The sequence below is a fragment of the Prionailurus viverrinus genome, unplaced genomic scaffold (assembly GCF_022837055.1).
Source record: "Prionailurus viverrinus isolate Anna unplaced genomic scaffold, UM_Priviv_1.0 scaffold_60, whole genome shotgun sequence".
Lineage (NCBI taxonomy): Eukaryota > Metazoa > Chordata > Mammalia > Carnivora > Felidae > Prionailurus > Prionailurus viverrinus.
The window spans coordinates 960,841-988,789 of NW_025927622.1; the positions used below are offsets into that span (position 1 = coordinate 960,841).

Below are 27,949 nucleotides of genomic sequence, written 5' to 3' on the forward strand. Positions count from 1 at the left end.
GGCATGGGATGCGGAGAACCCTTGTCGCGTCGAGGCGTGATGGGAGGTGGCATCCATGACCTGGGGGACGTGCGGGAGCTCCCGTCACAGAATGCCGGAGGTGGGGCATCACGAGGAGGAGAGCAGGTCAGGCTCGGGGAGTGTGGGAGCTCGGCTGACGTGCGCTCCGTTTACTCCAGACTCGCTCCGTCTGATGTGGGGGCGGGGGGACCGGTCCGGAGAACGGAAGCAGGTCAGCTGCATTTCCAGCGACCTGCTCAACAAGGGTGTGCTTCCTCCTCAGCACCAGTTCTGGGACAGAGCCACTGCCTGCAGTCGAGGGGGCACGGCTGAGCCCTGGGGGTGCTTCCCTGCCACCCCTTCCTCCACAAAGCCCGTGTGGGGCCCGCCCACCCCCACCTGGCACAGCCAGTGTCCTTGTAGAACCGGTGGGCCCGAGCGGCCCCACCAGACCCGGTGGGCTGTGGGGACAGCAAACACATCCGAGTGTTCAGTCTTTCTGCCTGAAGGGGGCGAGAGCTGAGCTCCCGGGGCATGCTGGGAACAAGGCCACCACATCCCAGCCGGGAAGCTGCATGTCGCAGACCAGAGGCGAGGATCCGGGTGTGGCCCTACTGTGCGCAGCTCCTGCGCCCTGGGTGCCCGCAGTTGTCTGCTGGTCTCTTCCTCTGGCACCCACTTCACGGCAGAGAAACGAGACCGCAGGGAGCCCGGGAAGGAGCTGGCCTTGAACCCATGTGCGTGGCCAAGGGCTGGATTGGATTCCCCCCCCACCCCCGACCGCTGGCTCAGAGCTGGGGTCCACTAGGACCCGCCCCCCCGCCCCAACACCAGAGCTGGTTTCCTCTGGGATTCTTGAGCAGACTGTGAGTGTGCCCTGTGCGCCAGTTCAGGGCCCTGTCTCCTGGTCTGAACCCAGGCCTGGCTCCTTTCTCTCCTCTCACCCTCACGGGGCCGGGACTGTCAGGCCCACCACGAAACCACCAGGAGCCTTTGTGTGGAGCTGGCGTCCTGAGCAGCCTTCCACCTGCTGACAGCCCGCCAGATGAGCCGCACTAACGAGGCCTGGTCCGGCACGGCTGGTCCCAGGATGTGTTGCCAGGGCAACCGGGCGCCTTCTTGCCTCTTCCCCACTAGCCACTCGTTGCCGGCAGCCTGTGTGCTGTGTGTGTGTGCGCGCGTGCGCAGGTGTGTGCTGTGCGTGTGCGCATGGGCGTCTGTGCACATGTTCACTCTGTGGGCGTGTTAGTGTGGCCACATGCCTGCTGCGTGCACAGGACACAGTGCAGGGGTAAGTGCAGGAGCGCGCGTGTGTTCGAACGTGTGCACCTGCTGCCCTCGCACCTGCGCGGGGCTGTGTGTGTGCTTCTCTGTGCACGCACCGTGTGCACGTGTCACCATGTAGTGTGCGTGTGCTGTGGCTGCCCCATGCCTCACGACACTCAAGAGGACGTGCCCAGATGGGACCAGCAGCTCAACAAGGCCCCTGCCTCCTGTCCCCGTGCTGGCTCCTCGCCGGGAACACCCTCGCCATGTGCTCTCACTCTGCGTTTAGGTATCAAGCCGCCTTCTCCTTCTCAGGGTGGCCGGCCCCCCGGTGAGGTCAGATCCCCCTTCATAACCCTGGTTCTGTCACGCACCGCCTGTGATAGCAAGTTGATAGGAATGGCCTGTTGTGTGCGCCCAGCGCTCAGCCCCGGGTGCAACCCGCAGGGTGGCGGGGGAGGCATGAGTCTTCTGTCCCTCCAGCCTGGCTGCTACACTGAGTGCCCCTACACCCAGGAGAGCCATGGACATCCAGGGCCACCACTAGCAGTGGGCAAATCACAAAATGGTGCCCCTTTGTCTGACCCGAGCCGCTACTATTGACAACAGAGGCCAGAGATGAGGAGTCAGATGCCTGGTGACCTTGTGGGCACCTGGATCTGACTGTGCCTGAAGTCCACGACTGCACACCATTGCAGTTCAGAGGGCCAGTAAAGTTCCTTCCCTGTGTAAGCCAGCTTGATAATATTTGTTTGTTTGTTTGTTTGTTTGTTGTTTTTCCATTTGTAGTCAAAGAACACTGATAGGCCAAGTCTTCAGTCTGGTGAAGTAGAAACAGCCCTGACCTAGGCAGGCAGGCCCGGAAGGCCTGGGAGCTGGACATCCCACTGCGTTGGGGAAGGTGGCACTAACCAAGGAGGGCTTTGCAGAAGGGGCAGAATCTGAGACAGGGAAGGGCACTGGGGCAGCAGGGACCTTCCAAAGGTGGAGGGAAGGGGCCTGGGGATGGGGCCCACCATGGGTCTGCATCCCACCCCAGTCTGCCCTCTGCCTTCACCTGCTACCCCTGCTCCCAAACCTTCTATGGCTCCTCATGGCCCCATATCCTGGCCTTGGAGACCCACCCTGTGCCCAGGCCCCCACTGTCTGTGAACCTGTTCTCTGCGTGCGCTGTACTTTTCTGGGCCTGGAGATCCGAACGCTAATCAGGGAGGAGCTTAAGGGCAGCGCTCCACGCTGGAATTCAAGCCCCGGATTTTTCCATGGCGCGGCCTCCAGCGAGTCCCGGGGCATGTCTGGGTCTCCGATGCTTGGGCTGCGATGAGGCCCGGGCGCCTTTGTGGGCAGAGCTCGACGCACAGGCGCGTTCTGCAGAAGCAGGCACAGTTTTGCGATGATAATTAATATAATCACATTAGGGTGATAATTGTAGGCTACCTCCAGACCCACCGAGGTCGGGCTCCCCCTTGGCAGCCGGGGGCCGGACCTCGCTCCCCCGCCCCTGCTCTTCCCTCCAGCTGCCGGCACCCCCTCTGCCGTGTGGGATTCAATTAAGCTGTTCCCCCCCCCCCCTCCCCCGCTTCTCCGCGGCAGCGACGGAGCGGCTACCACGGAGAAAAACGACTTCAATAAACAGGAACCTCGGGGAGGGAGCGGACTGCGTTTGCCGACCCCTGTCAAGCCAGCCTCCGCGGAGGGCCTGCTGGGGCCGCGCCCCACCTGTATGTTGGAGATGTTCCGCCCTCCAGGGTTGCGTGGACATGCAGACCGCGCAGGGCCCGTCGTGAAGCCCGCAGTGGGTGACAGGGATGGACTGCTGAACCCTTAGACTCTGCTGACCCGACTCACACAGGGGGAAACTGAGGCACAGGGCGGTAGGCCCAGCTGGCAGGTGTCAGGAAGGCGATTCCGCCAGCGCTGGGTGCAGACCCCAAGCCTTCAGCCTCGGCCAGGCTGCCCTCCCACACCCTCACAGCCTCCTCCTCAGGGAGGCGCCACCCCCTGCCTTCCAGGCCCTGCCTGGGCCTCTGGCCTGAGTTTGAATCAGGACAAGTCAAGTCCCTTCTCTGTGGTTCGGCCTCCTCCCCGCACTCTGCGTCCTACCCCATGCTGTTGGCGGCTGGGGGAAGGTCCCATCTGGCACCGGTGTGCAGCCAAGGCGGGCGCTGCTAGGGCCGCTGCCTGGCGGGGAATTTGAGCTTGCCCGGAGGGCTCCGGGACACAGCCCATGCCTGTGGTTTAAAGTGCGGCCTTGGGTCCCCAAATCCGCGGACCTGGAGGCGGAGTTCAGCCACAGGGGGCCACCTGCTGGGTCTGGCGGGGGGGGGGGGGGGGGGGGGGGGGATGTGGCAGGGGGCCAGCCTGGCTGTTCCTGCTGAACCGCGCCCCGCCCCCCACGCTTCTCCCTTGGCCCTGTTCGCCCGCGTAGGCTTCGCCCGCGTGTTCAGTGAGTTCTGTGATTCCCTTCCAGAGAGTCACCAAGCGTGAGGGGGTTCTGGGGTTGCCTGGATTTGCAGTTGGTGTCATCTAGTCTTTCCAGCTGGGCTTCCTCCCGCACCCGCCACGCCAGCCCCTCGCCCTCCCTGGGAGCTCACGTTGCCATGGTGACCACTCATTTCCCCTCCCCCACCCCTCCCCACTCCCTGCCAGCCCCTGACTCGCGCTTACCTTTACCTCCCCGGAGGGAGGACTCAATCCCTGAGCCCCTGGATGAGGCTACCCCTTTGATCCCCATCCTTACTTTAGCCCCCCCAACCAAGCCACAGAGCCCCTTCTTTGTTCCCTGAAGTCAGGGAGGCCACTCACATCGTGGCTGGCAGCCTGGCTCCCTGAACTGCCCAGAGGACCCTGGGCAAAACCCTCTGCCCTGCCCTCAGTTTCCCCATGTGTAAAATAAAGTGCTAAACTAGCTTTTAGCTCTGGGGGTGGGGCAGCGGCAAAGTCAAACTTGCAAAACGTTCACAACGTAAACCTCATCCAAATATGCAGTGACCACTCGTCATAGATTTATCTGAGTGCAAAGCTGCTTCAAAGGAGACTCAAATTTTACAAATTCCGAGTTCAAGGTAAAGCAAAACTAGTCAACGCCTTCCGGGGCAATAAAGTGTAGCCTTGGGGATGGAATTCTTCTGATTGCAGCTGTGAGTCTTCAGGTTAGCAACTAGCAACCGGCCCCACAAGCTGAAGTGTCAGAGTCAATGAGAAAGCACCTTTCCCTGGGCGTCCGGTGGCCCTGCCTCCCCCCTCCCACGACCTGCTCCTCCCCTGCCCCCCCCCCCCCTCATTCTGTTCCAGCCAACACGGGCCTGCCTCCCGGCTGCACCCCAACGAGGCAGTCAGTCGGTCCGGTCCCAGGACCTTTGCACGGGCTGCGCCCTCTGCCTGCCTGGTGTGCTCTTTCTCCAGATCTCCACAGGACTCTCGCGGAGGAAAGGCCCTCCCTGGCCGTCCATCCAAAACGCCCCTCCCCCTCCTTTCCCCCTACTCTTCATTTTCTTCTAGCACTCTGGGTCGGCCAGGACTGCCTCCTTGCTGAGTTTCGAGGCCCAGACCAGCGCTTGGCTCACAGCAGGTGCCCCACAAACGTTTGCGGAGCGAACGAGCCACGGAATGGCCATCGAGACTCTAAGATGCTGTGTTTTTCGGAGGAGTCAGCCGGAGGGGGTGCAGGGCCAGGCCTCCTCCCACCTTCAGAGGCGGCAGCAGACCCCCATTCACACTCACACGCAGACTCTCTCCAGCTGACTGGGAAGGACCTTTTTACTGCGTGGTCGGCCGCCTCCACTTACTTAATCGCGCAATAATAAGGGCGGGCTGATAGGCAAATAGACCCAGGATTTCGGGGGCACACACAGCAGGTGTGTGGGTGCCTGCCTGGTCCGCGTGTCCCAGCGCATGCCCGCCCTTGCACACTCGTACCTGCAGCCTTCGGGGTCCTTGGCTTGCATACACGTTCCTCCCGTCTCCGCCTCTATCCTCCTTGGCCTCCTCCTCTGTCTGTGTCCTTATTCCCTCTTCTTATAAGGACACCAGTCACTGGACTTGGGGCCACTCTACTTCCGTATGACCTCGTCTCGTTTCAAGTTCATTTCCCAACTCCGTTTTCGAATAAGGTCCCATTCACAGGTTCTGGGAGTTGGGACGTGAACGTGTTTGGGGGCCACACAGTCCGACCCACAACAGCTTTCTTGTCCTCAGCTGCTGGTTAATTCAGACTCTGGGCCTGTGCAGCCAAGTCTCTTGATGGGGTCCAGCGCTCTGCACTTTGGGTATTGTTTTTCTCAACTTTTAATTTTGCTCTAACTTCAAATTTGCAGAAACTTTCAAGGTTAATACCAGAAACTCTCATAGACTCGGCACAGACTCACCAATTGGTTGCATTTAGTCCTGTCTGCTTTGTTGTGTTCTGTGTCTATATCTATCTATCATCTGTATGCATATACTTATATTCAAATGCACTTTTCTGAGCCATTTAAGACTGGAAGTGTAATGCCCCTTCACCCATAACACATCACCGTATATTTTCTAAAAACCAGGATTCTCTTTTACAACCCACCACGGTCATCACAATCGGGAACTTTCACATCAATACAGTACTCATTTCTAACACACTGTCCGTCTTCAAATGTCACCAGCTGCTCCAATGATGTCCCACTGGGGGGACTTGGTAATGAGCAGGTTGCCATGGCAGCAGATTCTGGCAGCCGGGTCAGCAGGCAACAGCTCAGAGGAGCCTGGGCTGTGCCTCCGGGGGGGCAGCCTGGGGGAGGAGGGCCCAGAGGAGGCAGGAGAGCGTTCCCTACTACTCTTGGAGACGGCCCCCGCCCTGGGTCAGGGTTGATGGAGCCTTGGGGACCACACAGAGTGAAGTTCCTCCTGGTCTTCTCAGATCGCTGGCGTGGAGGGGGTTTTGGGACTTGAACGTGTCTTTCTGGGGAGACACAATTCAAGCCGGTACAAGCAGAGCCCAAATGCCTGAGGCACGGGGTTTAGATATTAGCCAAGACATTGCTGGGCAAGGCAGCGCGTGTCGTGTCTTCTGTGGTGACCACCCCGTGTAGGGCACCTGCCTCAGAGCTGCCCCTGCCTTGCAAGTCTGCGTTGCAGCTGCCTGCACACCGCGCTGCCTCCTCTCATTCCAGCCTGTCACGCTCCTGGTCCCACAGCTGGTCGCCAGTCACCTGTCAGTCTCCTTCCTTGCGGACAGAGCCTAATGTTTGGGTGCCCTCCCCATGGTGTGACTCGGGGAAGCCCGTTCTGTGTGGTGCTGGCACAAGTCTTCACTGGCGGTCCACTTCGTTGCTGGGGATTGGTTTATGCGTGGGCGTGTAACCCCCTCCTGGCCAATGAGATGGGGGAGAGGTCTTGGAGGGGGGCAGCTTCTGGAAGCCGCTGCCGTCCTCTGCTTATACCCCTTCAGCAATGTGGGCTGATTCCTCATGCTGCCAGCTCTGGAGCTCTCTCTCTTTCACCTCCTGCTTTCACTTATCAAGGCCCTTACGATTACATTGAGCCCGCGAAGATAATCCGGGATGATCTCCCCACCTCAAGGTCAGCCGATCACAGCCCTAATTCCATCTGCAACCGTGATCCTCCTTGTCCACAGCATAATGTGTTCACAGGTGGTGGGGATTTGGAGCGCATCTTCGGGGCTGTTGTTCAGCTGACCGCAGAAGGTTTCCTTGCTGACCACGTGCCTTTGGCTATGGCAGCCTCATGATGAGATGTCCGGAGCAGCTGCAGCCATACTAGTGCCCAGTGAGGAAGAAAACAATGCAAAAAGTAGCAGAACCCAGAGGATCACAGAGCAGCAAAGCGGAGAGAAGTCCAGGAGATTCTGAGTAGGGAGGCTTGCTGGGAAGCGTCGGGAGCCGTTTTGGGGGGGAGATAATATGTTGCCTCACTGCTTAAGCCCATTTGAGGCAGGATCTTCTGTTGTTGGCTGCTGAAGGCAATCACAGAGGAGAACCGCAGCCACCCCTTAAATGCCCTTGAAATAGAATCTCTAGCTGTGTGTGTGTGTGTGTGTGTGTGTACGCGCATGTGCGAGAGAGAGAGAGAGAGAGAGAGAGAGACTACCTTTCCCAGACTCCCTTGCAACCAAGTGTAGCCATGTGACTAAGTTCCAGCCAATGGGATATGAACAAGAGTGGCAGCGTCTTTTCTGGGCCTGGACCCCCCCCCCCCCCCCCCCGCCCCAGGTCCTACCATCTGTGGATTGGGCAAACGACCCAGGTGTGTTCACTCGGTGGGACCCTGCCCAGCTGTGTGAACACAGGGCGTCTCACGGGCACCATTCTGAGCCTCACAGGCCAGACGCAAATGAACACGAATACCGAAGGATCCCGTTGATAAAGAAAAGTCATGTATGAGGACAGAAGGCAGGACAGTGGTTATTCCCGTGGATGAGGGAGAGGGGGTGGAGGGTCTGGGGGTCTGCTGTGAAATCCGCCAAGCTCTGTGTTAGGACAGATGCTATCCAGCCCCGAAAGTAAAGTGCAGGACCCAGGGCAGGGGGCACAGCCTCCCCTCGCCCTCTTTCTTGAGCTGCAATGCACAGACCCCGACTTGTGAGAGAGAAAAGATCCCTCCATTTCAATAAGCCATAGACCTGCTGGGTCTTTGTCGCAGCCATGAAGCTATGTTGCATCTGTGACGACAGACAGGCTGTCCTCACCGGGGTCGGAGATGTCAAAGCCACGACAAGCGTCTTCCTCAGGGTCAAAGCTTCTTAAACATGAGTGAAGGATGCTTTTCTATTTCGGATGAGAGCAGACAGCATGAACTTCACCCTGCTGGTCAGACTCCCTGCAGCAGGCCTCACCCCCGTGTCAGTCCTGACATGGGGGCTGTCCTGCCCCAGGGACCACGGGGCCCTGTCTGGGGTCACATCTGGGGCGCTCCTGGCACTAGGTAGGTGGGGCCAGGGCCAGGAATGCTGGGGAAACCCTGTTTTGTAAAACGTGCAGAAGGCTGGGAGGTCCTAGGCCGCCTCCTCCAGGGCCCTTCAGACCAGCAAATCCCAGCCGACCCCAATCTCCGATCCTGCAGGCACCACCTCGGTGGGGGGTAGGTGGGTAGGGCTCATGGGCTACCTTCCCCAGGACCCCCAGTGCGGACTCACTGCCCGATCACTTACCCCTCCCATTTGGGGAGGTCTTAATTTAGTCTTAGGTGAGGGTGGGGTAAGGAAGCTTTGGCCGCGGTGGTGGTAGGCAGGGTTCAGAGGGTTCAGAGGTGGGGGTCTTGGGAGGCGTCAGGAGGCTGTATTAGTCCCCCCGGAACATCCTTCCATGATGTGATGGATACTTCATGGTCCGACCGCCCGGAGGGAGGAAGGCATCACATCCCTCGGCTTTTGCTAGGAAACCAGCGTGAGGTCAGTGGTGACACCTCGGGGGTGGCGCTCAGCAGCGGGCGCTTAGCGTGTTGGGGTCGGCTGGCCGCGCTGACCCCGCTGTGTCCCGCATGTCCTCATCCTCCAGCAGGCTCGCCCAGGCACGTTTTCAATGGCCAGCGGAGACGGCGAGGGTAGGAACAGGCGCAGCCACCCACGTCTTCCATCTTCTGTTTGCCAAAGTCAGCCATCAGAGGAAGAACTTCAGAGTCCCCTGACAAAGGGCACGAGCAGAGGGCGGGTGAGGCCTCGGGGCCTCTGTATAAAGGATTTCCCTCCATCACAAAGTTTTGGGAAACATGACGAGTTTAATAATAATGATAGGATTTTAAGCAGGCTCCATGCCCAACGTGCTGCCCAGCACGGGGCCTGAACTCACGACCCTGAGATCAAGACCTGAGCTGAGACCAAGAGTCAGACACGCTCAACGGACTGAGCCACCCAGGCTCCCCTAGTCACTGTAACAAAATACGATCCTACCGCACACCAAAGGATTTAGGATTTCAGTGTCACTGCGGCTTCCTTGAACAGAGCAGAGCAAGCGACCTGGAGAGCAGGTCACTGGCCCCTCTGCACTCGGCCCGCCCCCCGCCTGCTCCGCGCTGTAGAAAAAACTCGACACCTCGGAGAACCCCTGCCCTGTCTCTTCCGCCAGTGGGAGATCTGGGGGAACCCTAGAGGGAGAAGCCGGGTGTCTGTCCCTCTCCCTTTCTTCTGGCTTTAGGTGGTGTCCCCGCTGTGGCTCCGGCTCTCTGGACAGGCCACCGAGGTCCCAGCTTCCATCATGTGACTTCTGCTGCAGCCCCTAACAGTGGTGGCAGTAGTGGCTCCTTGATGTAGCTCCTCTTTAAATTGTCACCCCATCCCCCGTGTGGCTTCTCGGATCTGTGGGAACAGGTGCTCCCCTGGAGCCTTCCGAGCGAGCCAGCCCTTCCCACACCCTGACTTTAGCGCAGTGAGACCGAGTTGACTTCTGACCCCAGAACTGTAAGAGAATAAATGTATGTTGTTTGAAACCACCGCCTTTGGGGCAATTTGTTAGAGCAGCCGCAGGAGACTCTAGATGCCCCCAGGTGCCGGGTTTTGGGGGGGATGGGGGGCCCCGGCAGAAACACGTCACTCCGCCCTGTACAGCTTGTGCTCCGGCCATCCCTACATCCCCAAAGCCTGTGTTGGGAACTGGGGACACATGTTCCCACTGAGCAGGAGGGATTTGGGGGGAGGGGCCTGGAGTGTCGCCTGGAGGACAACACACAGCTTTTGCGTCCCTATCACTCGAGTCGCCGTCATGATTTTGGTCGACCCACGCGTACTCTTGTAGCCTGATGTATTTCTTTAGGTCAGCACATTGACCCATTTCCTGAGTACATTTGTACGAAAGAGAGTGTACCGTGTCTGTAAGTGGGAAACCAGCACAACTTTCCATAAAAAGAAAGAAGCTGTAAAAGTTGTGGCTGAAAGTTTGATGAGAGGAAACAGTATCTGAATAGTCTTCAAGTATTTCTCAAAAGATGCTTATTACCTTCAAGGGGGAGAACATGGCACTGTATTGTGGAGAAACCTGGACAGACCACCTGAGTCAAAGGAGGGAGGCTCGCGTCCGCAGCGACGGGATGTGTTGTTGGCTCCGCTCGCCTTCGGACAGCACCCGCTGAGGGATTCTTGCCAAAATGCACATCCCTTCACCGATCATGAGAACATGTTAGAGAAACCCAGACAGTGTGACATAACTGGCCCAAACCTTCAAAACTGTTTAGGTCATGAAAGAGAGTGAAGGGTTGTCAGAGGACAGGGTACCGAAGAGGCTCATAGGTGTGATGCCTCGCTTGGACTGCCTCTGGAGGGGAAGAAACAGTGGGAAAGGACATTATGGGACTGTCTCTGAAATTTGGGGAAGAAATCTTGATGAACTAAGGGGTTGTATCAATGCTATGTTCACCCTGATTTTGATAACCTGCTGTGGTTATGCAAGAGAACATCCTCGTTCTTAGAAATACGTGCCGAGTCTTCAAGTCTTGGGGGGGGGGGTGGTGAAGGGGCGTGATGCTTGCGACTGTCCTCAAATGTTCAGGGAATGATAAAGCAATGTGTCGACATGTTAACAGTTGGTGAATCCGGGTGAAAAGTCCATGGCGGTTCTCAGTACACGCTTGCAATTTTTCTAGGCAGTTATTTTGAAACAATCACAGAACAAAACCAGAAACAAGGTGTGTAAACAAACAGCAGTACCAACAAAATAAGGTTCTTAAATTCCAGCTTTTTTGGGTCTCCCTCCCTGCCCCCAGACATGGGCCTGCTCTCTTTTGGTTAAAAAGGATTAATAAAACTGAGCAAGTCAAACTTCGGTTAGCCGCAAGCTGAGATTTTCCTCTAGAGGTACCCAGAAGCATTGTAATTCAGCAAAAAGGGGAGTGATTTATCACCACCATATTTGATGGTACTGAACTCTGGGCCTTTATCTCACTTACAGGCACCTTGAAGATACCAGTCTGTGTCCCTGCTTTAGGAAACATTCTGTGGAAGGTGGGAGCCACAGAAGGTTGCTGTGTGAGGGAAGAGCATAGTTGTGGCTGGTCTTCAGGGCGACTACTTTAGCCCGAGGAAGCTACCCGCTTCATCTGTAGTCTTAGGGCATCCCCCATCACCACTGCATTTTGCAAGTGTGGTCCTAGCTGGGGGCACCACCGGAGGCAGCCGCCGTGCGTGCGAGTCCAGCGCAGTCTTGGGCGGTGACTTTGTCTCCCTGAGCACGTTTCTTCCCGGAGGCAAGTGGGGGCGGGGAATAAGAGATGAGGAGTGGGGCGGGGCCTCGAGGCGGTGAGGGCGCCCGATCGGCCCGGCTCCCGGGGAGCCCGACATGCCCTTGAGAGGGGCGACCTCTGGTGGCCACGCCGCGTCACTGCCGCGTCTCCCTGCGAAGGGCCGCCGCGCACCTGCGCCGCCCCCCCTCCCCACGCCATCCCCCCCTTCCCTCCCGCCACCACGGGGTCCAGGCAGGGTCCCGGGCTCTGGCCTGCATTGCGCCCCGCAGGCACGGCGGGGTGAGTAGCTGTGTCTTCTCTCTGCAGGCTTAGTTCGAAGTCACTTAAAACCAGGTGGAGGGAGTTTAGGGAACAGTACTGGTCATGCCACCGCTCCTTCGTTTCTTTCCTCCCGCCTCGTCCCCCCGCCCTGGCCTGTGTTCGGAATCCGGGTAAGTAAGGGTCCTGTGTCCCTCCTGAGATGCCATCGCTACTAGTCCGGTGTGACCCTGTCTTACGTCTCACTTCTTGTTCGGCTGCCCGCTGGGGCGCTCGCTCCTGCCTCACATAACGAGCACCCGTGAGCTCGACTCAGAACCCCAGAATAGGGAGGGAAGGACTCAGCCACCTGCCCCCCACGACCCCACCAGCACCGCCCTCAGGGCTCCTTGTGGGCACGCGGGTGCCTGCAGGCCGCTCCTTCCGCTCCGCCTGCTTCTCCTGAGCCACGTCCGTGCTCTCCGGGTGCTGCTCGCGCTCACGCTGCCGGGCCCTCCTCCGCTTCCCCTGTGAGCCGGCTCCTGGGCTGCCCTCTGCTTCTCCCCATTGTGAGTGGTGCTGCCGGGCGGGCCCCCGCGGTCAGCTCTGCCGGTGTCCAGCTGGGTGTCGCCAGATGCACCTTTATGACTTCATGCCAAATTGTCCTCCACAGCTGGGCCGCGTCCCTGTGTGTACAAGAGGTCGTTCTCTCCGACGTCTTACGGCCAGTCTTCGGTTTCGCCGGCCGGATGGGTGTGAACTGTGACCTCACCAGTGCTCCCTTCATTTCCCTGCCTGTTTGTGACACCGCGTGTCATGTCTTCGTGTCTCCTGTGAAATGTCTGCTCCTGTCTGCTTCCTGTTTCACGCTTGGTTCATGCTTTTTCTTACCGATTGCCTTTCGAGCCCTGAAGTCATTTCGAGTGGACTTTTGTGTGTGGAGTGAGCTGGGTGTGGTAGGAAGCATAGTAGCCTCAAAGATGCCGGGAACACAGTGTCCTGTGTAGCCAAAGGGACTGTACGATGTGGTTAAGGCTGCAGACCCTGCGCTGGGTTACCCAGGAGGGGCCTCATGTGATCACGTGGGTCCTTAGGAACTGAGGCCCTTTCTCGGCTGACTCCAGACACGTGAGGGGCAGGAGAGGGGCAGGCCTCGCTGCCGGCTAGAAATGGAAGGAGGGCCCCGGGCCAGCGCTGCGGTGCCCCTTGGGAGCCGGGACTGCCCTCGGCTGACAGCCATGGGAAGTGGGGACCCCAGGCCTACCGCCACAAGGGGCAGGGAACGGACCCTCCCTGGCAGGCTGCGGCCTGTTCTCCATTCGAAACATCCGCATATCCAGAGATTACCACCCTGCCTTCAGCCCTTTGGCTGTGAACTTTCTTGCTTTTCCGCATATTTGGGCAGCAGAAGTGGACCGTCCAGCCCTTCCCTCAGGGCCGGTGGAGCTCTGGCCTCTTCAGCGCCCTCTCCTTGACCTCGTGTGTGCGCCTGGCTCTGGAGACCTTGCTCCCCCCGTGAGCTCGAAGGGATGCCTGGCCTTCCCAATATGGACTTGAATTCATGCGAAGCAGGTTTAATGAGCTGTCTCTAGAAGGAAAGTGGACTTAACAAGGAATTTTATCGCTTCTCAGCCTTTTGGCTAAGATCAATTGTAGCATCTGTTCTTATCAGTTTAACATGTGACACGTCCTCTATCGGAGGACAGCATATTAAATGGAGTTTTGGAGCCGGAGATATAGAACAGGAACCTGCTCTGTCCACTCTGCACATGGACCTTGGATTGCAGAACCTCGGGCGAACGGGGGGCAGACGGCAGCGTGGGAGGTCTCGTGCAGGGGCATCGCGTTCCTGGCGTGAGCGCCTAGGGACTACCCTCCACGTGGGACCGCACGTGTCTCCCGTCCTGGGCCCACAGGCCTGTGTGCCTGCACCGTCAGGATCAGCCTCACCACACTCCATCCACCACAGGAGAGCCCCCCCGCCACGCCCTCGTACCTCTGTCTTTTCTCTGTGTCATATGCCTCCCCCCCAAAAAAGAAGGGAAATAAATTTTATTACTTAAACAATTTTTTAAATGTTTATTTATTTTTGAGAGAGAGAGAGAGAGCATGAGCGGGGGAGGGGCAGAGAGAGAGGGAGACACAGGATCCGAAGCTGACTCCAGGCTCCAAGCTGTCTGCACAGAGCCCGACCCAGGGCTCGAACCCACAAACTGCAAGATCATGACCTAAGCTAAATAAAGCCAGCCGCTCAACCGACTGAGGCACCCAGGCACCCCCTATGTGTCCTTTCAAGAGAGAGGAAACCATTCCTCGAAGCCCCCTGCAGATTCCCCCTCGGGTCTCATTCCTAAGCCAGTCCTGGGAAGGTACAGCCACCAGCACTGGCCCCTTGAACTGAGCACAACTGGGGCCTCTTACTAAGAAGAAATGTGGGATGGGGTCAGGTCCTACTCCTGGTTCAGCCAGGAAAAGACAGAGAGAGGGGCTAAGCAGCCCCCTGGCAGGACCTGGTGGGAGAGCCCCCATGGGGAGGGGCAGACCTGTTGGGAACGGAATGTGGACCCCGAGAATGCGAATGCGGGCGGGCCATTCTCCTGTTGCCCGGTGACCGCGACCACAGACACACTCGGGTGTTGGGGAGCAAGGCTGCAGGACTGGGGAGGACCCAGTACATGGGGGACCGCCGGCGAAGTCTGTCCCACAGCCACCACAGCTCGGAGGCCGAAGGCGGGCCCGACTGGGGACAGGACGATGATGCCCTCGGCGTGCAGGGCACAGTGTTCAGGAGTCCAGGGACCAAGGACACCACGTGCCTGGATGACGAGGAGCTGAGTTTTGAAGACCGAGAAGCGGAGACCCTCCCAGAGGAGGTGACTGGGGGAGAACCGCCTGGCCCCCGGGCCCCCGAGGAGGCCCTCGAGCCGCTGGAGAGGGTTCTGGAGAAAGACGCGGAGGGCATACCTGAGATGAGGTGGGCACCACGGAGTGGGGCTTGTGGCAAGGGCAGGGGCAGCGGGGGGAGGGCAGCAGCCCCAGCGAGGCCCCAGGTGCCCCCGCTGTGGGCGGGAGGACTGGGGGACAGCCGCTCACTGGCCTCTGAGGCAGGAGCCAGCGAACACAGCCCTGTCCAGGCGGAGGGTGGGTTGGGGTTGGAGACCTTCCCCGAGTTGAGGAGTCAGGGGTGGAGACCTGGTTGAGGAGTCAGGGTCAGAGAGGAAAGCAAGCGGGAGGGTCTCCCGGCGCAGCTCAGAAGCTGAAACCATTCCAAGTCCCCGCCAGCTCGGGTACAGTGGTAACTGGTGGCCTGCGAACCTGCGGGGGCTGGTTTCTGGCAAGTTGTGTGTCCTGGAAAGAAGCGGGTGCTCCCTCGCACGAGCGGGGCTCTGCGCTGTGGGCCTCCCGCCTGCCCTCCGCCGGCCCTGGCCAGCCTCAGCCGGTTCCAGCGGGAGCGCCCGTGGGCCAGCCCTGGTGGACTCCGTGTGCGCTCCCCGTGGCCCCCCTGGAACCCTGCACAGCCCCCACGCCCCCCATGGAGCTTGTGTGATAAACACACATCCAGACCTGTGGTGTGGCGGGCGGTGGCCGGGGACACCTGCCGTGGGAAAAAAGGCACAGGCCGGTGGGAGGGGCCTCGGGGGGGCTTCCGGCCAGGGGCAGCACCCAGCGAGGGGACAGGCGGGCGTCTGAGCCCCCAACATCCTATTCCTCCCGCTCCCTGGGTTTCCAGGGGTCTGGCACACAGTAGGCACTTCATGCATGCTCACGAGATTTAGGGAGCCGGGAGCAGGTCTCCTGCCGTTTCACAGAGGCGGTGACCTGGCCGGGGTTGCACACCGGGCTGGGGGAGCTAGGACTTCACCCAGGTGTCTGCGATGCCAGACCCGCCCCCAGACAGGCCAGGAGCCTCACTGGGCACAGGCCCCGACCCGCTCACCACGCCCCTCTCCCCAAGCCGGCTGTCCATCACCCAGAGGCTCCCCAGTGCTGCCTCAGCCAGAGGGAGGAGGAGGAGGAGGAAGCGGGTCTTTGAGCTGGCAAAGCCCAAGACCAACTGGCAAGCCCTAAGAGACAGGTGAGGCCTGTGGGAAGCCTCACTGGAGGCAGGGGTGGGGGTCCATGAGGAGGAGGGCAGTTCCTGGCGGTCCCCCCCCCCCCACCGCCCCCGTGTTCACCCCCTGGGCTGCCCGTCCCGACTGCTCTCTGTCACTCACATGATGACCTGGGGGCAGGTGCAGAGGGAGGTGAGAAGTCAGGGTTCCAGAGGCAGGACTGGGGTGGCCTCTGGGAACTGCCTGAGGACAGTGAGGCCTTTGGGCGAATGGAGCCGCAGAGCAAAGGCAGGGGCTTGGGCCGTCTCATCACAGGATGGGGTGCTGCTGTAAGGGCTATGCCTGGGTGTCCCCGTGCAAGAGGAACTTGCAGTTCTGTGTCTACTGGTGAGTCTCAGGGAGCCTCTCCATCTCCTGCCACGGGGGGATCTGCCCTCCTCTCCAGGGGCAAGAACTGGGGGAAAGGGCCCTCCGATGGAGGGCTTCCTCACCCCAAGGGCTGTTCCCAACCACCCTGATGCTCTGGACGCCAGCCCACCCAGCTGAGGAGTGGGTCTGCTGCTGTGATAGGGCCCCTGGGCTCCGCCCTTAGCTGCGCCTTTTTCTTTTCCCACCTCCCCTTTCTCTGAACACCAGCCCTGCTCAAAATAAACCACATTTCCCACGAGCCTCTCTGACCTGCCCCTTTCCACATCCTCTCAACTTGTCCTCCTCCAACTTCCTTCCTCCTCCAACCACCCTGCCTGTGCCCCATTGTCTGTGTCCTGTGCCCTGGCTTCCTTCGCTCTGAGCCACGCCTTGGTGTATTCCAGGCCTTCTGTGTACTGGACAGAGAGGTTTCTTGAAGACACCACCCTCACTGTCACGGTGCCAGGTAGGCTGAGCCCACCCACCACCCCCACTTCTCCATCAGGGGTCACCTAGCTCAGGGGTTGGCCAGAGGTAGCCCTTGTCCCAGCTCTGGTGCGTGGCCACACTGTCTCACGTGCTGCCCCTGGTCTCCTGGGGCTGGGTCACCCCCATTCCACTCCAACCCATGCCTCGTTCCAACGGAGGAGATCTTGGGGCTTCCCTAGCCCTAACCTCAGGACAGGACTCCCTGCTGCTCCTCCCTCGTCGGCCATCCCCCTTCCCCAGGTGTGTCATCTCTGGCCTCAGTCCCCTGAGGAGCCAGAGCCTCAGGAGGCTGGTCCTGGGGTGAGGGGGTGTGGGGCAGACTCTCTAGGGGGAATCCAAATTTGCACTACAGCCAAAATGGGGATTAATACTAAATTTATTAAAAGACTCTTTGCCTTCCCTTCTGCAATGGTCTCTATAGTTTTTGAGAGAAATGGATTCCTTCAAATAAAATATTTCAAGAAATCTCTTCCTGGAGAGAAGTAATAAGGCAAGTTCTCTCTTGGGGGTTTAGAATCTTTCTCGCAGTGAACACGAAGCCCCTGTAAACCCTACGCTTGTACTAACTGCAGACCAAAATCCACTTTCCCAGCCAGTGGGTTGTTGGAGCCACACTGAGTTCTGTTGAGGAACTGATGATGGGTCTGAGCTCCCATGCCAGCCCTGTGGCTCCCATCCTGTGTGTCCTGAGTAAGGGGCTTCAGGCCCCTGAGACCATTGTCCCCAGGATGGGGGCAGCAAAAGTCACTCCTCTGCAAGGTAACTGGTGCTCAGCTCTCTAGGCGCTCAGTGTGTACATTGTGCCATTTGCCGTAGCCAGTGAAACGCTGGATTCAGCAAGAAGGAAACCCCTGAGGGTGGGCAGGTTTTTAAGTTGGGGCTGTTTCTCCTATTTTGCATAGTGGTGACGCGCCGAGTGGAGGAGCTAGCTCGACCTAAAAGGTTCTACTCGGAGTATTTCAACAACAACAGGTAAGGGAAGGAAGGCAGAGTGGGGCAGAAAACCTCCCCTTTTCCTCGACAAGCTGTAGTATGGGGAGAGTCCAGGTCCTAGGAGTAGATGACCTGACTTCAAACAGGGCTGGGCTATCCCCAGCTGGAGGCCCATGGGCAGGTTCTCGACCCCTGAGGCACAGCTATGCACCTGTGGGATGGGTGGAGGTGGGGAGCATCCACAAAAGGTACTTAGTACAGCGTCAGACCTAGCAAGTGCTCAATAAATGTTACTTATCACCATTATGGATTTTTTTGGCCCCCAAAAGCTAGGAATCCTAAGACATTATTTTATGTACAACTTTTAACACAATTCCTTCTTATCACTCAGAACTTTAATTTTGTTAAAAGTGATCTTTAGAGTTATTTAGATACAGATTTTTAATTACCTACTTTTATGCACACAAAAGGGAAAATAATAATGGAAATAAAGTAGCTGAAATGCGTCTGAATGTTTTGAATCACTTTTTGACTCAGATGTTGACAAGTTCCACACACTGTATTTTTTTTAACATTTATTTATTTTTTAAAATTTTTTTTTTTCAACGTTTATTTATTTTTGGGACAGAGAGAGACAGAGCATGAACAGGGGAGGGGCAGAGAGAGAGGGAGACACAGAATCGGAAACAGGCTCCAGGCTCCGAGCCATCAGCCCAGAGCCTGACGCGGGGCTCGAACTCCCGGACCGCGAGATCGTGACCTGGCTGAAGTCGGACGCTTAACCGACTGCGCCACCCAGGCGCCCCAACATTTATTTATTTTTGAGAGAGAGAGAGAGAGAGAGAGAGAGAGAGAGAGTGGGGGAGGAGCAGGGAGAGGAAGACACAGAATCTGAAGCAGGCTCCAGGCTCTGAGCTGTCGGCACAGAACCCGACGCGGGGCTCCAACTCATGAGCCATGAGATCATGACCTGAGCCGAAGCTGGACGCTTAACCGACTGAGCCACCCAGGCATCCCCCACACGCTGTCTTTATGCCTGTCTTTGTGACAGTAACTTTTCACTTTAATGCTGACTCACCGTGTAATCTGAAGATAATGTAAAGTGCGATTAGACTTGATATCTGCACGTGGAGGGATGCATGTAACTCGGCGGAGGCCATTTCTGTGCCAACAACTATGCAGAGCACATGCGGGCAGGGGCACCCGTGGAGCTTCTGACGTTTGGCTGACAGCATTTATCAGCCGCATTCCAACCTCAGAGATGAGAAAAGGTGAAACATGGCTTTATTTCGGGGACACAGGCAGAGCTGACGTCTGAGTTAAGGAGATGCGAGCCCCTCAAGCTCAGTACAAGTGCACTTTCCCCAGCTTCCTGTGGCAAGAACAGGACACGCCCTTCTATCCCTTCTATCCTGACCCCAGCCCCGGTGACAGGTGTGTGGGCAAGAGGCCCCGGGAGATGCTGTCACCACAGACGGGGACATGGGAGTGCTGAATGGGGAGGCGGCCACTGCACACAGAGCTGCGACGACCTCGGGAGAGGGTAGCTCTATCCTTGAGAACACTTAGGGGCCTTCTTTTGGGGATCGTTTAAGGAATCCCCTCCTGGAGGTGTTTTTCAAAACCCTCCGCGGCCCCCGGGGGCTGTCCCTTATTCCCCAAGTCAGAGATGGGCTGAGAAGAGGTGACAGAAGCACACGGACATGCCCCTGGTCGGGCTGCTGTCTCAAATGTGGATGTCCCTCAGGAGCACCTCCGTCTGGCCCGTTCCTCGCCCTACTCTGGAATACCAAGCTTCGAGTCGCCTGAGGGAACTGGCCACCCCGAGGGTCCGGAATAACATTTGGAGCATAAACATGTCTGAGGTAGGTGCCTTGCTATCCTCTGGGGCGCCCCCCTCAACCGGGGGCCGGAGGTCCGCGGCAGAAGGGACAAACAGACTCCAGAGCGGCCTGCGTGTCACCGCGCAGGTGAACACGCAGGATTCACAGGTGTCTGCTCAGGACAGAGCTTCGTTTCGCTTGAAGCCTGCGCGGGGACACCTTCCCTGCCCGCGTGGGCTCAAGGTGGGGCCCAGGCCTTCGGCTCACACGCGGGCATCTCAGAGGGCCTGGAACCGTTCAGTCCGTTCCGAACCAAACACTGGTCTGCTGCCCGCTCAGGCCGGACACGTGACCCCCGTTCCCCCGCCTCCCCTTCTCCCCGGGGCCGGGAATGAGCCGCAGACTCGTGGCCGCCCTCGCGGCTCAGCTAACGTCTCCGAGATGCTCGCGCCTGCTAGCAGTTCATGCCTTCTTAGTTGCCGAGTCCTGTTTCGTCCCACGGATGGCCACAACTTTATTCCCTCGGCCACTGAAGAGGTCTGAGCTGTCTCCCGGTTGGGGCTGGCACCAATAAAGCTGCCTCGGAGCTGGTATCTCACTGCGGTTTTAACGTGCGTCAAAGAACGTGTTGATGGATTTTTTCACGTGGTTATTTTCTGGACGGGCCCCCGCCCTTCAAAAATATTTAAAAGTAAATCCAGACGTCATACCATTGCAGGCACTCCAGGATGTACTTCTAACTGACAACCATAATAACAATGATCACACTAAAAAGTTTAACAGTAATACTTTAATATCAGAATACTCAGTCTGTGTTCACTTTTTCAGTGGTCCCCAAAAAGGCCTTTTATGGTCAATTTGGTTGAACCAGGATCCGAAGGAGGGCACTGTCCTCTCGACCGGTCCCACCGACCTCTTACCCAGGGACGCATCTGCTGTTTTCTGGGCTCCTGCCCTGACACCTCCTCCCTTCTGTGCACCTGACCCTGGCACGGTCCGGTCCCTGGGAGAGTCCACATCCCCGGGCTGAGGAGTGAAGGCTCAACAAGGCTTGGTGCTCCCTGACCTCCCTCCCTCATGCTCCTGCCTTGCCGGGCTCCATTGCAGGGTCCCTCAACAACCCTCTGGGCCTGTACCCACTCGGGTCCCGCTACTTGGAACACCTCTGCCATCTACATGTGGCCCCTGTGTACTCAATGAGCTCAATGAACTCTCCTCCTCCAACCCTCCCGTTTCCGGCCAGTCTGGTGGGAACCCCACCTTCAGCCTGCTTCCCAGCCCCTAGCATAGTCTCTGGATGGACCCTTGATCCTTCCACCAGACTGTGAGCAGCCTGAGGACAGAGACTGCACCTTTCTTGTTTATTGTGGCAGCATTCCTGAGCCTGTCTTACCCTGTGCGGGGCACAGAGTGGTAATCAGTGTTCGCTGAAGGCATGGGTAGGTGAAAGTTTACCTGCCTGCCCACCTCTCCAGGCAGGACTGCCGTTGGGCCCGTGTCTACCTCAGCAGTCAGGCCTGGGCTATGTCAGTTGTGGGGGAAGAAAGGAGGCGGGGAGAGGCAGGGAGTGGGGAGGAGGGAGGCAATAGAGGGTTGAATGGGACATAACATTGTAAACACCAAGATGTCTTTGATAGGAGTAGCATCTGTGATTTTCAAGGAAGACGATTTTAAGAGGAAAGGGACTCAAATTTCAGACCGACCCCTGGAGGTCATTTCGGCCAACCCCTGCTTCCAAGCAGGTTCCTGCTAAAACTGTACTGTGCAGAGAGCTTTCGTATGACACGAGACATTAAAACACAGCGCCTCCGATCACAAGCATTCCTGGACCTACTCCAACACTTCGACAGGTTTATTTCAGACCTACGCCTCCTCTATAAGGAGTAAAACATCCCAACAACTACCCTTGCTTCCTCCTCCCGCTCCAGAGGTGGCAGGAGTGGCCAGCTCATCTTCCCCTTTTGTCACAGCCAGACACATTCAGAATGTTATTTTTCCCACCCTTCGATTCATTTGCGGGCAGACTGTTTGCACATGTGCAGGAGCCAGCTGGTGGGCTAGTGGTAAGGAAAGGGGGGGGGGGGAGCAGGACATGTACTAAAGAGAGCGCAGCCTGGGAAGAGCATGTCTTGTATGCACTTTTTTGGGGGTGGGGGCAGACAACGATTAGCCTTGAGATGACAGAGCTCAGTCTAGGCACTGCGTTTGTGTAGGCTGATGCACAGTAGCCAAGCCGACAATTGTGATTGTGTCTGGATTCTCTGGAAAACACTAAGAAGTTGTCTATGGAGGAAGTGGGTCAAGTTTCTCAGTGAAATGTCTGCCAGGGTTTCCCCCTCCATCATCCCCACTCTTTCCAGCTCTGCCTCATATGCATAATTTTAAACTTTATTATTATAGACCCATAAACTATAATCGTAGCCATATACATACGCAGCATCTTAACTTTCTTGCTTTCCTCTCAATATTTGTTTTCTAGAACACTGCATGTGATTCATATAGAAACACTACTTAACATGCTGGATTGCACCCTACCATACGAGTATAGAATAATCGATTTACCCAGTCCCCTACTGGTAGACAACCTGGCTGCTTCCAACTGTTTGCCATGATATTCAAGCTACGGTGAATATCACTCATTCCCTTGTGCTTCGGTAGGGCTTCTCTATATGGTAGTCTTCAACAGTGCACATGTTCAACCTGAGAAGGACAAACGCTCTCCAAAGTGTTTGTACTAATTTACTGTCCTACCAGCCATGCATGAGGATTTCTCTCCTCCCATATTCTTGCCAGGGCATGATAATTTTTCAGACTTTTTAATTTTTTCCGAGTCTGCTTACATAAAGTAATATTTTGTGGTTTTAATTTATATTTCCCTGGTCAAGGAGATGATTATTCACCATTTAGGTTTACTCTCCTACATGATTAGCCCAGTCATATAAATCATAAAAACCCATAGTGATTTTTGGGTTATTGATTTAGAGGAACTCTTTTTTTTTTTTTTAAATTTTTTTTTTCAACGTTTATTTATTTTTGGGACAGAGAGAGACAGAGCATGAACGGGGGAGGGGCAGAGAGAGAGGGAGACATAGAATCGGAAACAGGCTCCAGGCTCTGAGCCATCAGCCCAGAGCCTGACGCGGGGCTCGAACTCACGGACCGCGAGATCGTGACCTGGCTGAAGTCGGATGCTTAACCGACTGCGCCACCCAGGCGCCCCTAGAGGAACTCTTTATATATGATAGCTACTAATCCTTTGCTGAACTTCCCAATCTTTTTTTTTTTTTTCTTTCTTTCTTTTTTTTTTTTTTTAGAACACTAAAGGGGTCTTTCTGATCCAGGGGCCTATGAGGAATCATGGGCTGTTTTACTCTTCCCTTGTAATTGTTTCCAGGTGTCCCAAGTATCCAAGGCAGCCCAGATGGCAATCCCCAGCACAAGGATCCTACAGCTGGCAAAGCCCAGGGCCCCAGCCACCCTGTTGGAAGAGTGGGACCCCATGCCAAAACCCAAGCCGCACGTGTCGGACTACAATCGCCTCCTTCACTTGGCCAGTAAGTAGTTCCGCTGGGGCTTGCCTCCTTGTCAGGCTCTTGTGTCCTTCCCCACTGGCCACAGGCCATGGGGTGGGGGTGGGGATGGGGTCAGTCAGTAGACCTGGGCTACAGGCCTGCTTCTTCTAGATTTGCCCTTCCCCCTTTGCTTTATCTTCTCCCTAGACTGCACACCAGTTGTCCAGACACCTGTAGACCATTCACAGTGTGGCCCATACGGGCTCCCCTGGGGGCTGGCAGAGGGGACCACTCCCCAGGAGCAGAACTGAGAGGGCTTGTGGCCTGACTGGGTCTCCTGGCAAGGGCAAGTGGGTGCAGGAGAGCAAGGTGGGGTGCAAGGCCAGACGCCAACCCAAGAGCCAGGCTGAGGTCCAAGGGAAGCTTTAAGGTGGCACCTACCTGATTCTTCCCCTTTCCTCTAAAACACATGAGGTACCCGGCCCCCCAACCACACAGGAGCGGTAGAGAACTGGACCCCACACCAAAGATAATCCAGTTTGGTGTGTTTCTGGGTGTGCACACACAGATCCGCAAAGTTGTGTGGCCACATGTATGTGCTTGCCTGCGTGCACCCTTCCTTCCAGATGCTCTCCCTGCCCGGCGTTTCTATGACACCGTCCACGTCCAAGGCAAGGAGGACTCCTGTCGGCTCTGCCTTCTGAGCTATGGAGGCCCCTAGCTGCCTCCACCCCCACAACCCTTGTGGGCCCACCGTGCGTCCCTGGACCAGACCAGGACTGCCCTGATCCTGGGCGCCACCCCTGCCTGTTTCAGATTCTGTCCTCCTCTGCTCATGACCCACTCAGGGGACCTGCCTCTCTCCGTGTGGCCCACGGGACCTTGCGATCTGTGCCCTGGCTTCCTCCACCTGACTCCATTCTGCTTGCGCCTCCCCAGTGGCCCTTCCTACAGCCTGGCAGGCGCTCCCCAGATGCCCCTCTGCCTCCCACAGGGCTTGGCTCCTCTCTGCCCCCTTGGTGAGGGCCCTCACTGCCCTGTCTCAGTCCACAAGTCAGCCCACCTCTGGGGACCACTTGTTCAGCACCCGTCACCTTCTAACAGACCTTCCAGTATATTTCTGCATCTGTTATGTGCCAGGCCAACAGTGTCAGAGGCACTTAGTCACCAGAGAGCCCGATTGGCCACTTTGGTTCACTCTGTTCTATCATTTTCCTGGTTTTCTAGTCCCCCCCCCCTTTTTTTTTGTTGTTATTGATTTAGAGCAGCTCTTTATATAAGATAATCACCAACCCTTTGTTGAGCACATGGCAACATAACCTTTTCCTGGTCTCTCTTCTTTTAACTGTGCTTACGGGATCTTTTGTTTGCCCATCCATTTATCCATTCTCTTAATATTCATGAAAAGACCAGTTAAGTGAATGTACACGTGAGAACACGTACCACGGTGTTAGGCCACATTGTCTTTCTGTCCCTGTCACACACCCGCATCTGGGATATAAACACACATGTGTGTGTCGTGTGTTTGCAAGGAGGGTATAAGGCTGTGTTTTTCACACTGCAGACTCGCGTCCACTGATGGTTGTGACCAGCACTTGAAGGGGAGAGACAGTGCACGTGAATCTAGACAGGTGTGGGCACAGTCCATGGCTGCTTTGCTTCTCCGTGTGTCCATTGTGTATTGTATGGAAACACACTCTGTCACCACTGTTAAGTTGTCCCGGGCAGAGTCGGAAGTCTAGATGTCACGATGGTGGTCGTGCTCCTAGATTCTCAGAGGAGTTCAAAGAAGCCTGGGTCTGGGCACGGTCCTCTTAGCCCTGAGGGGCGCTGAGGCCCTTCTGCTCGGCCCCTTCCCCTTGGACAGGCCGCTTCTTGGGTCACCTGCCCGGCACATCTGTGTCCAACCCTGGTGACCTTGCCCCGCCAGGCCCCCCCGTGGACTTGTGCCTGCCTGGTGGGAGGGACCCCACTGAGCTGGGGTTGCTCCGCCGAGAGGGCGGACGGCCCGTTTCCATTCGCACGGAGGCTCTGGGCCAAGCGGGTGTGGAAAGGAGGCAACCCCAGGGTCCTGAAGCTCGCACAGACCGAAGGCTAAGACAGTGACCACCGGTGACCACTTCTCTTCTAGTCCCCAGACAGCCCACGTGCTGCAGGAAGGGGTGGTGGGGAGGAGGTGAGGAGGGGCAGACCAGCAGGAGGGGTTTCCGCGGGGGCCGCCGGGGGTGAGAAGGAGGAGCCTGGTTGAGCCACAGGCCTCTGCGCGTGAGAGCCGTGAGTCCTCAACCGCAGCCGCTGGCCGGGTGTGGCCACTTCGATGAAATTGAAATCAACCTATCGGTTGATCTAAATTAGTTGATTGATTTCATTAAAATTGAATCAAATAAAGCTGCAGCCCAAATCAGGCATTCTGTACTCACACGTGGCTGGTGGGAGCCACGTTACCCAGTGCAGAAAGCTGCGTTTCTTGAGAGGGCCCGGCAGGAGCCCAGAGGATCAGGGCAGTCTCGGCCAGGAGGCTGGTGCCGAGTCCCCAGGGGGCCCTGTCCTGGGGAGCTGCCCTCCATCCCCCCACCAGGCGTGCAGCACCAGCCAGGGAGAGGAGATGCCTCTCATACCCGTCTGCTTCAGAGGCTGAGGCATCAGAGCAGGGAGGGGAGGAGGTGAAGGGGCCGGCCAGGCACCCCCCTCACCCTCGGTCGCTAGCCTCCCTCCTTTGGCTGGCTCCTCTGTGTGCCCCTGTCTGGGAACTGTGGCCACTTGAAATATTGTTTCTCTTTTCAATTCACCCTTTTGAAGCGTACAATTCAACATACCTCAGTAAAAAATAAAATAAAGCATACATTTGAAAAGTTTTTAGTACATTCACAGGGTTGTGCATCAATTACCACAATCAATTTTAGAATTTTCATCTCCCTAAAGAGAAGCCCCGTCCCTATGAGAGGTTACACCCCCTCCCCAGCCCCCGGCCCCCACGAGCCCCCTTCCCGTCAGTGGATGAGCCTGTTCTGGATGTTTCACACATGTGGACTCACACCCCGTGTGGCCTCTTGTGTCTGGTTCCCTCCCTGAGTGTCGTGTGTCCAGGGTCTGTCCGCAGGGCGGCGGGGGTGGGCGCCTCGCTCCGCTCTGGCTGAGTGGTGGTCCAGCAGGCGGATGGACCATGTCGTGTGTATCTGTTTTGAACTTGGGAGCTCTGACCTCCACATGTCTGAAGTCTCAGTGCCTGACTCGGTCCCTCTCTCCTGCCCTCTCCAGTGCCCAAGGCCCAGTCGGACCAGTGTGTTCCTGACCGAGATCCACGCTGGGAGGTGCTGGACGTCACCAAGAAGGCAGTGGCCAGTCCCCGGATCATCTCCCTGGCCAAGCCCAAAGTGCGCAAAGACCTCAACGAGGGCTATGACCCCTACCACATTTCCCCCGCGTCTCTGGTGGCTCAGGCATCCCCCCGCTTGTACGAGCTGGCCACCCCCAAGAGCATCACCAAAAGAGTGTGAGCGACCCAGGCCTGGCCTCTGAGATCCCATTCCCAGTAAACACCCAACTGCGCCCTAACCTTGTGTGTCGTCGGCTCTGAGTGTTTTGGCCCGAAGGCGGGAGGGCAGGCTGGTGGCCAAATCGAGGACAAGGAGGAAAATGATAATGTTCATGCTTACATTCAGCCTGGGATTTGTACGGCCCTGTTATCTTCCAGATCGCGCTGTCCTGCCCTCTGCGCTTCTCAGGTGCCCACTTCCCTCCCTCGTTCCCTCTGAGCCTCCTGGGTGTCCCCATGCACCTCAAACTCAGTGACCCTACAATAAAACCAGCTGATGCCTATTGCATGACTTACTGATCTTTCCAGTGGCCCAGTGAAGGGGGGGCTGTACTTGTGCACATTTTACAGAAGTGGACACTGAGGCTCTCAGAGGTTGGGAAAGATTCACAGCCCCTATCCGAGCCTCCAGGGTGGGGGCGCCGCTCGAGCAATTCACCACACACACTGGTTCTGACGGCTCTGGCCTCAGAAGTCCTAACACCCGAGCGTGGGCAGGGCCGGTTCCCCCGGGGCCCCAGGGAGCCCTGTGTCCCCCTTTTCCGGCTGCCAGAGACGCCGCATCCTGGGCCCGCGGCCCCTCCTCATCCTCACGGCCAACAGCATGGGGTCCCCCCGGCTCTCTGCCTCCCTCTTGTGAGGACCTCGTGAGGACGCTGGGCCCCCTGGGAACCCAGGGTCACTCTTGCCTCGGGGGTCTTGACAAGGTCCCCCTTTGAGGTGACAAATCCCAGGTCCCGGGACAATGACATTGGCATCTTTGAGAGCTGTTATTCAGCTGACCACAGCCGGAGAGATACTCCGAAACTCTAAACAAAGGCTCATATTTTGCTGATTCTGGTCAGGCTACTTCTGGGCTATTTGCTGGGTCCTGACAGTGTGCTGTGATGACCCCCTTAGGCCAGCCCTCCACAAGGGTTCTCCTAGCGCCTGCCAAGTGTCGGGTCCTGAGCCATGAGTCTGAGAATACAAAATTGCTAACAGGCTCTAAGTCACTTAAAGACACTAATTCATTCACTAACAAAGGATATTTAGTGAATACTTACAGGTGCTCGAGACAGGCGCTCAGAAGTAAAAAGTTAACAGCAAAAATCTATCCTCACCCTCTTGAATGATACGATGACATAAACCAGCAAATAACTGACATTCCAGGAGGCTGGGACCCTAGCTCAGAGCCTGTGGCAATTGTTGCTTAAATATGCACACATTTTAACTTTAATTTAATTTAATTTTAGTAATCTCTACACCCCGCATGGGGCTTGAACTCACAAACCTGAAATCCTTGGACCCAGCCAGCCAGGCGCCCCTGCTCTAATGGGTGGACCCGCTGACTTTCTATGCTGCTCTGGGGGGCACAGTTGGGACCACTGAAGACCTTCCGAGGACGTGTTTGGGAGGAAGAGCACGAGTGAACAAGCAAGACTCAAACGCCTGTGATGTCGTGAGGTCCCATCCTGAATCTGGCAGAGTGGTTCCCTGAAGAATGCCCCAAAGATGTCCCGAAACCTGTGAATCTTATTTTGTTTGGCAAAAGGG

At 57.0% G+C, this 27,949-nt stretch overlaps 1 protein-coding gene and 1 non-coding gene across 2 annotated transcripts; both read left to right on the forward strand.

The window, feature by feature from the left end:
• Nucleotides 1-39: 39 nt before the first annotated feature.
• On the forward strand, nucleotides 40-26,697 carry THEG (theg spermatid protein). The gene is made up of 13 exons (XM_047848250.1): nucleotides 40-100; nucleotides 549-737; nucleotides 1,556-1,597; nucleotides 2,784-3,061; nucleotides 6,872-6,941; nucleotides 14,203-14,635; nucleotides 15,617-15,736; nucleotides 16,029-16,100; nucleotides 16,526-16,587; nucleotides 17,513-17,582; nucleotides 19,291-19,408; nucleotides 22,761-22,920; nucleotides 26,137-26,697. Exons 1-13 carry the CDS (start codon nucleotides 40-42, stop codon nucleotides 26,373-26,375), a joined length of 1,914 nt encoding a protein of 637 aa, XP_047704206.1. The 3' UTR covers nucleotides 26,376-26,697.
• Nucleotides 13,282-13,473, forward strand: LOC125159761 (U2 spliceosomal RNA). The gene has a single exon (XR_007149897.1). It is a non-coding gene; the product is annotated as a U2 spliceosomal RNA (small nuclear RNA).
• Nucleotides 26,698-27,949: the final 1,252 nt, after the last annotated feature.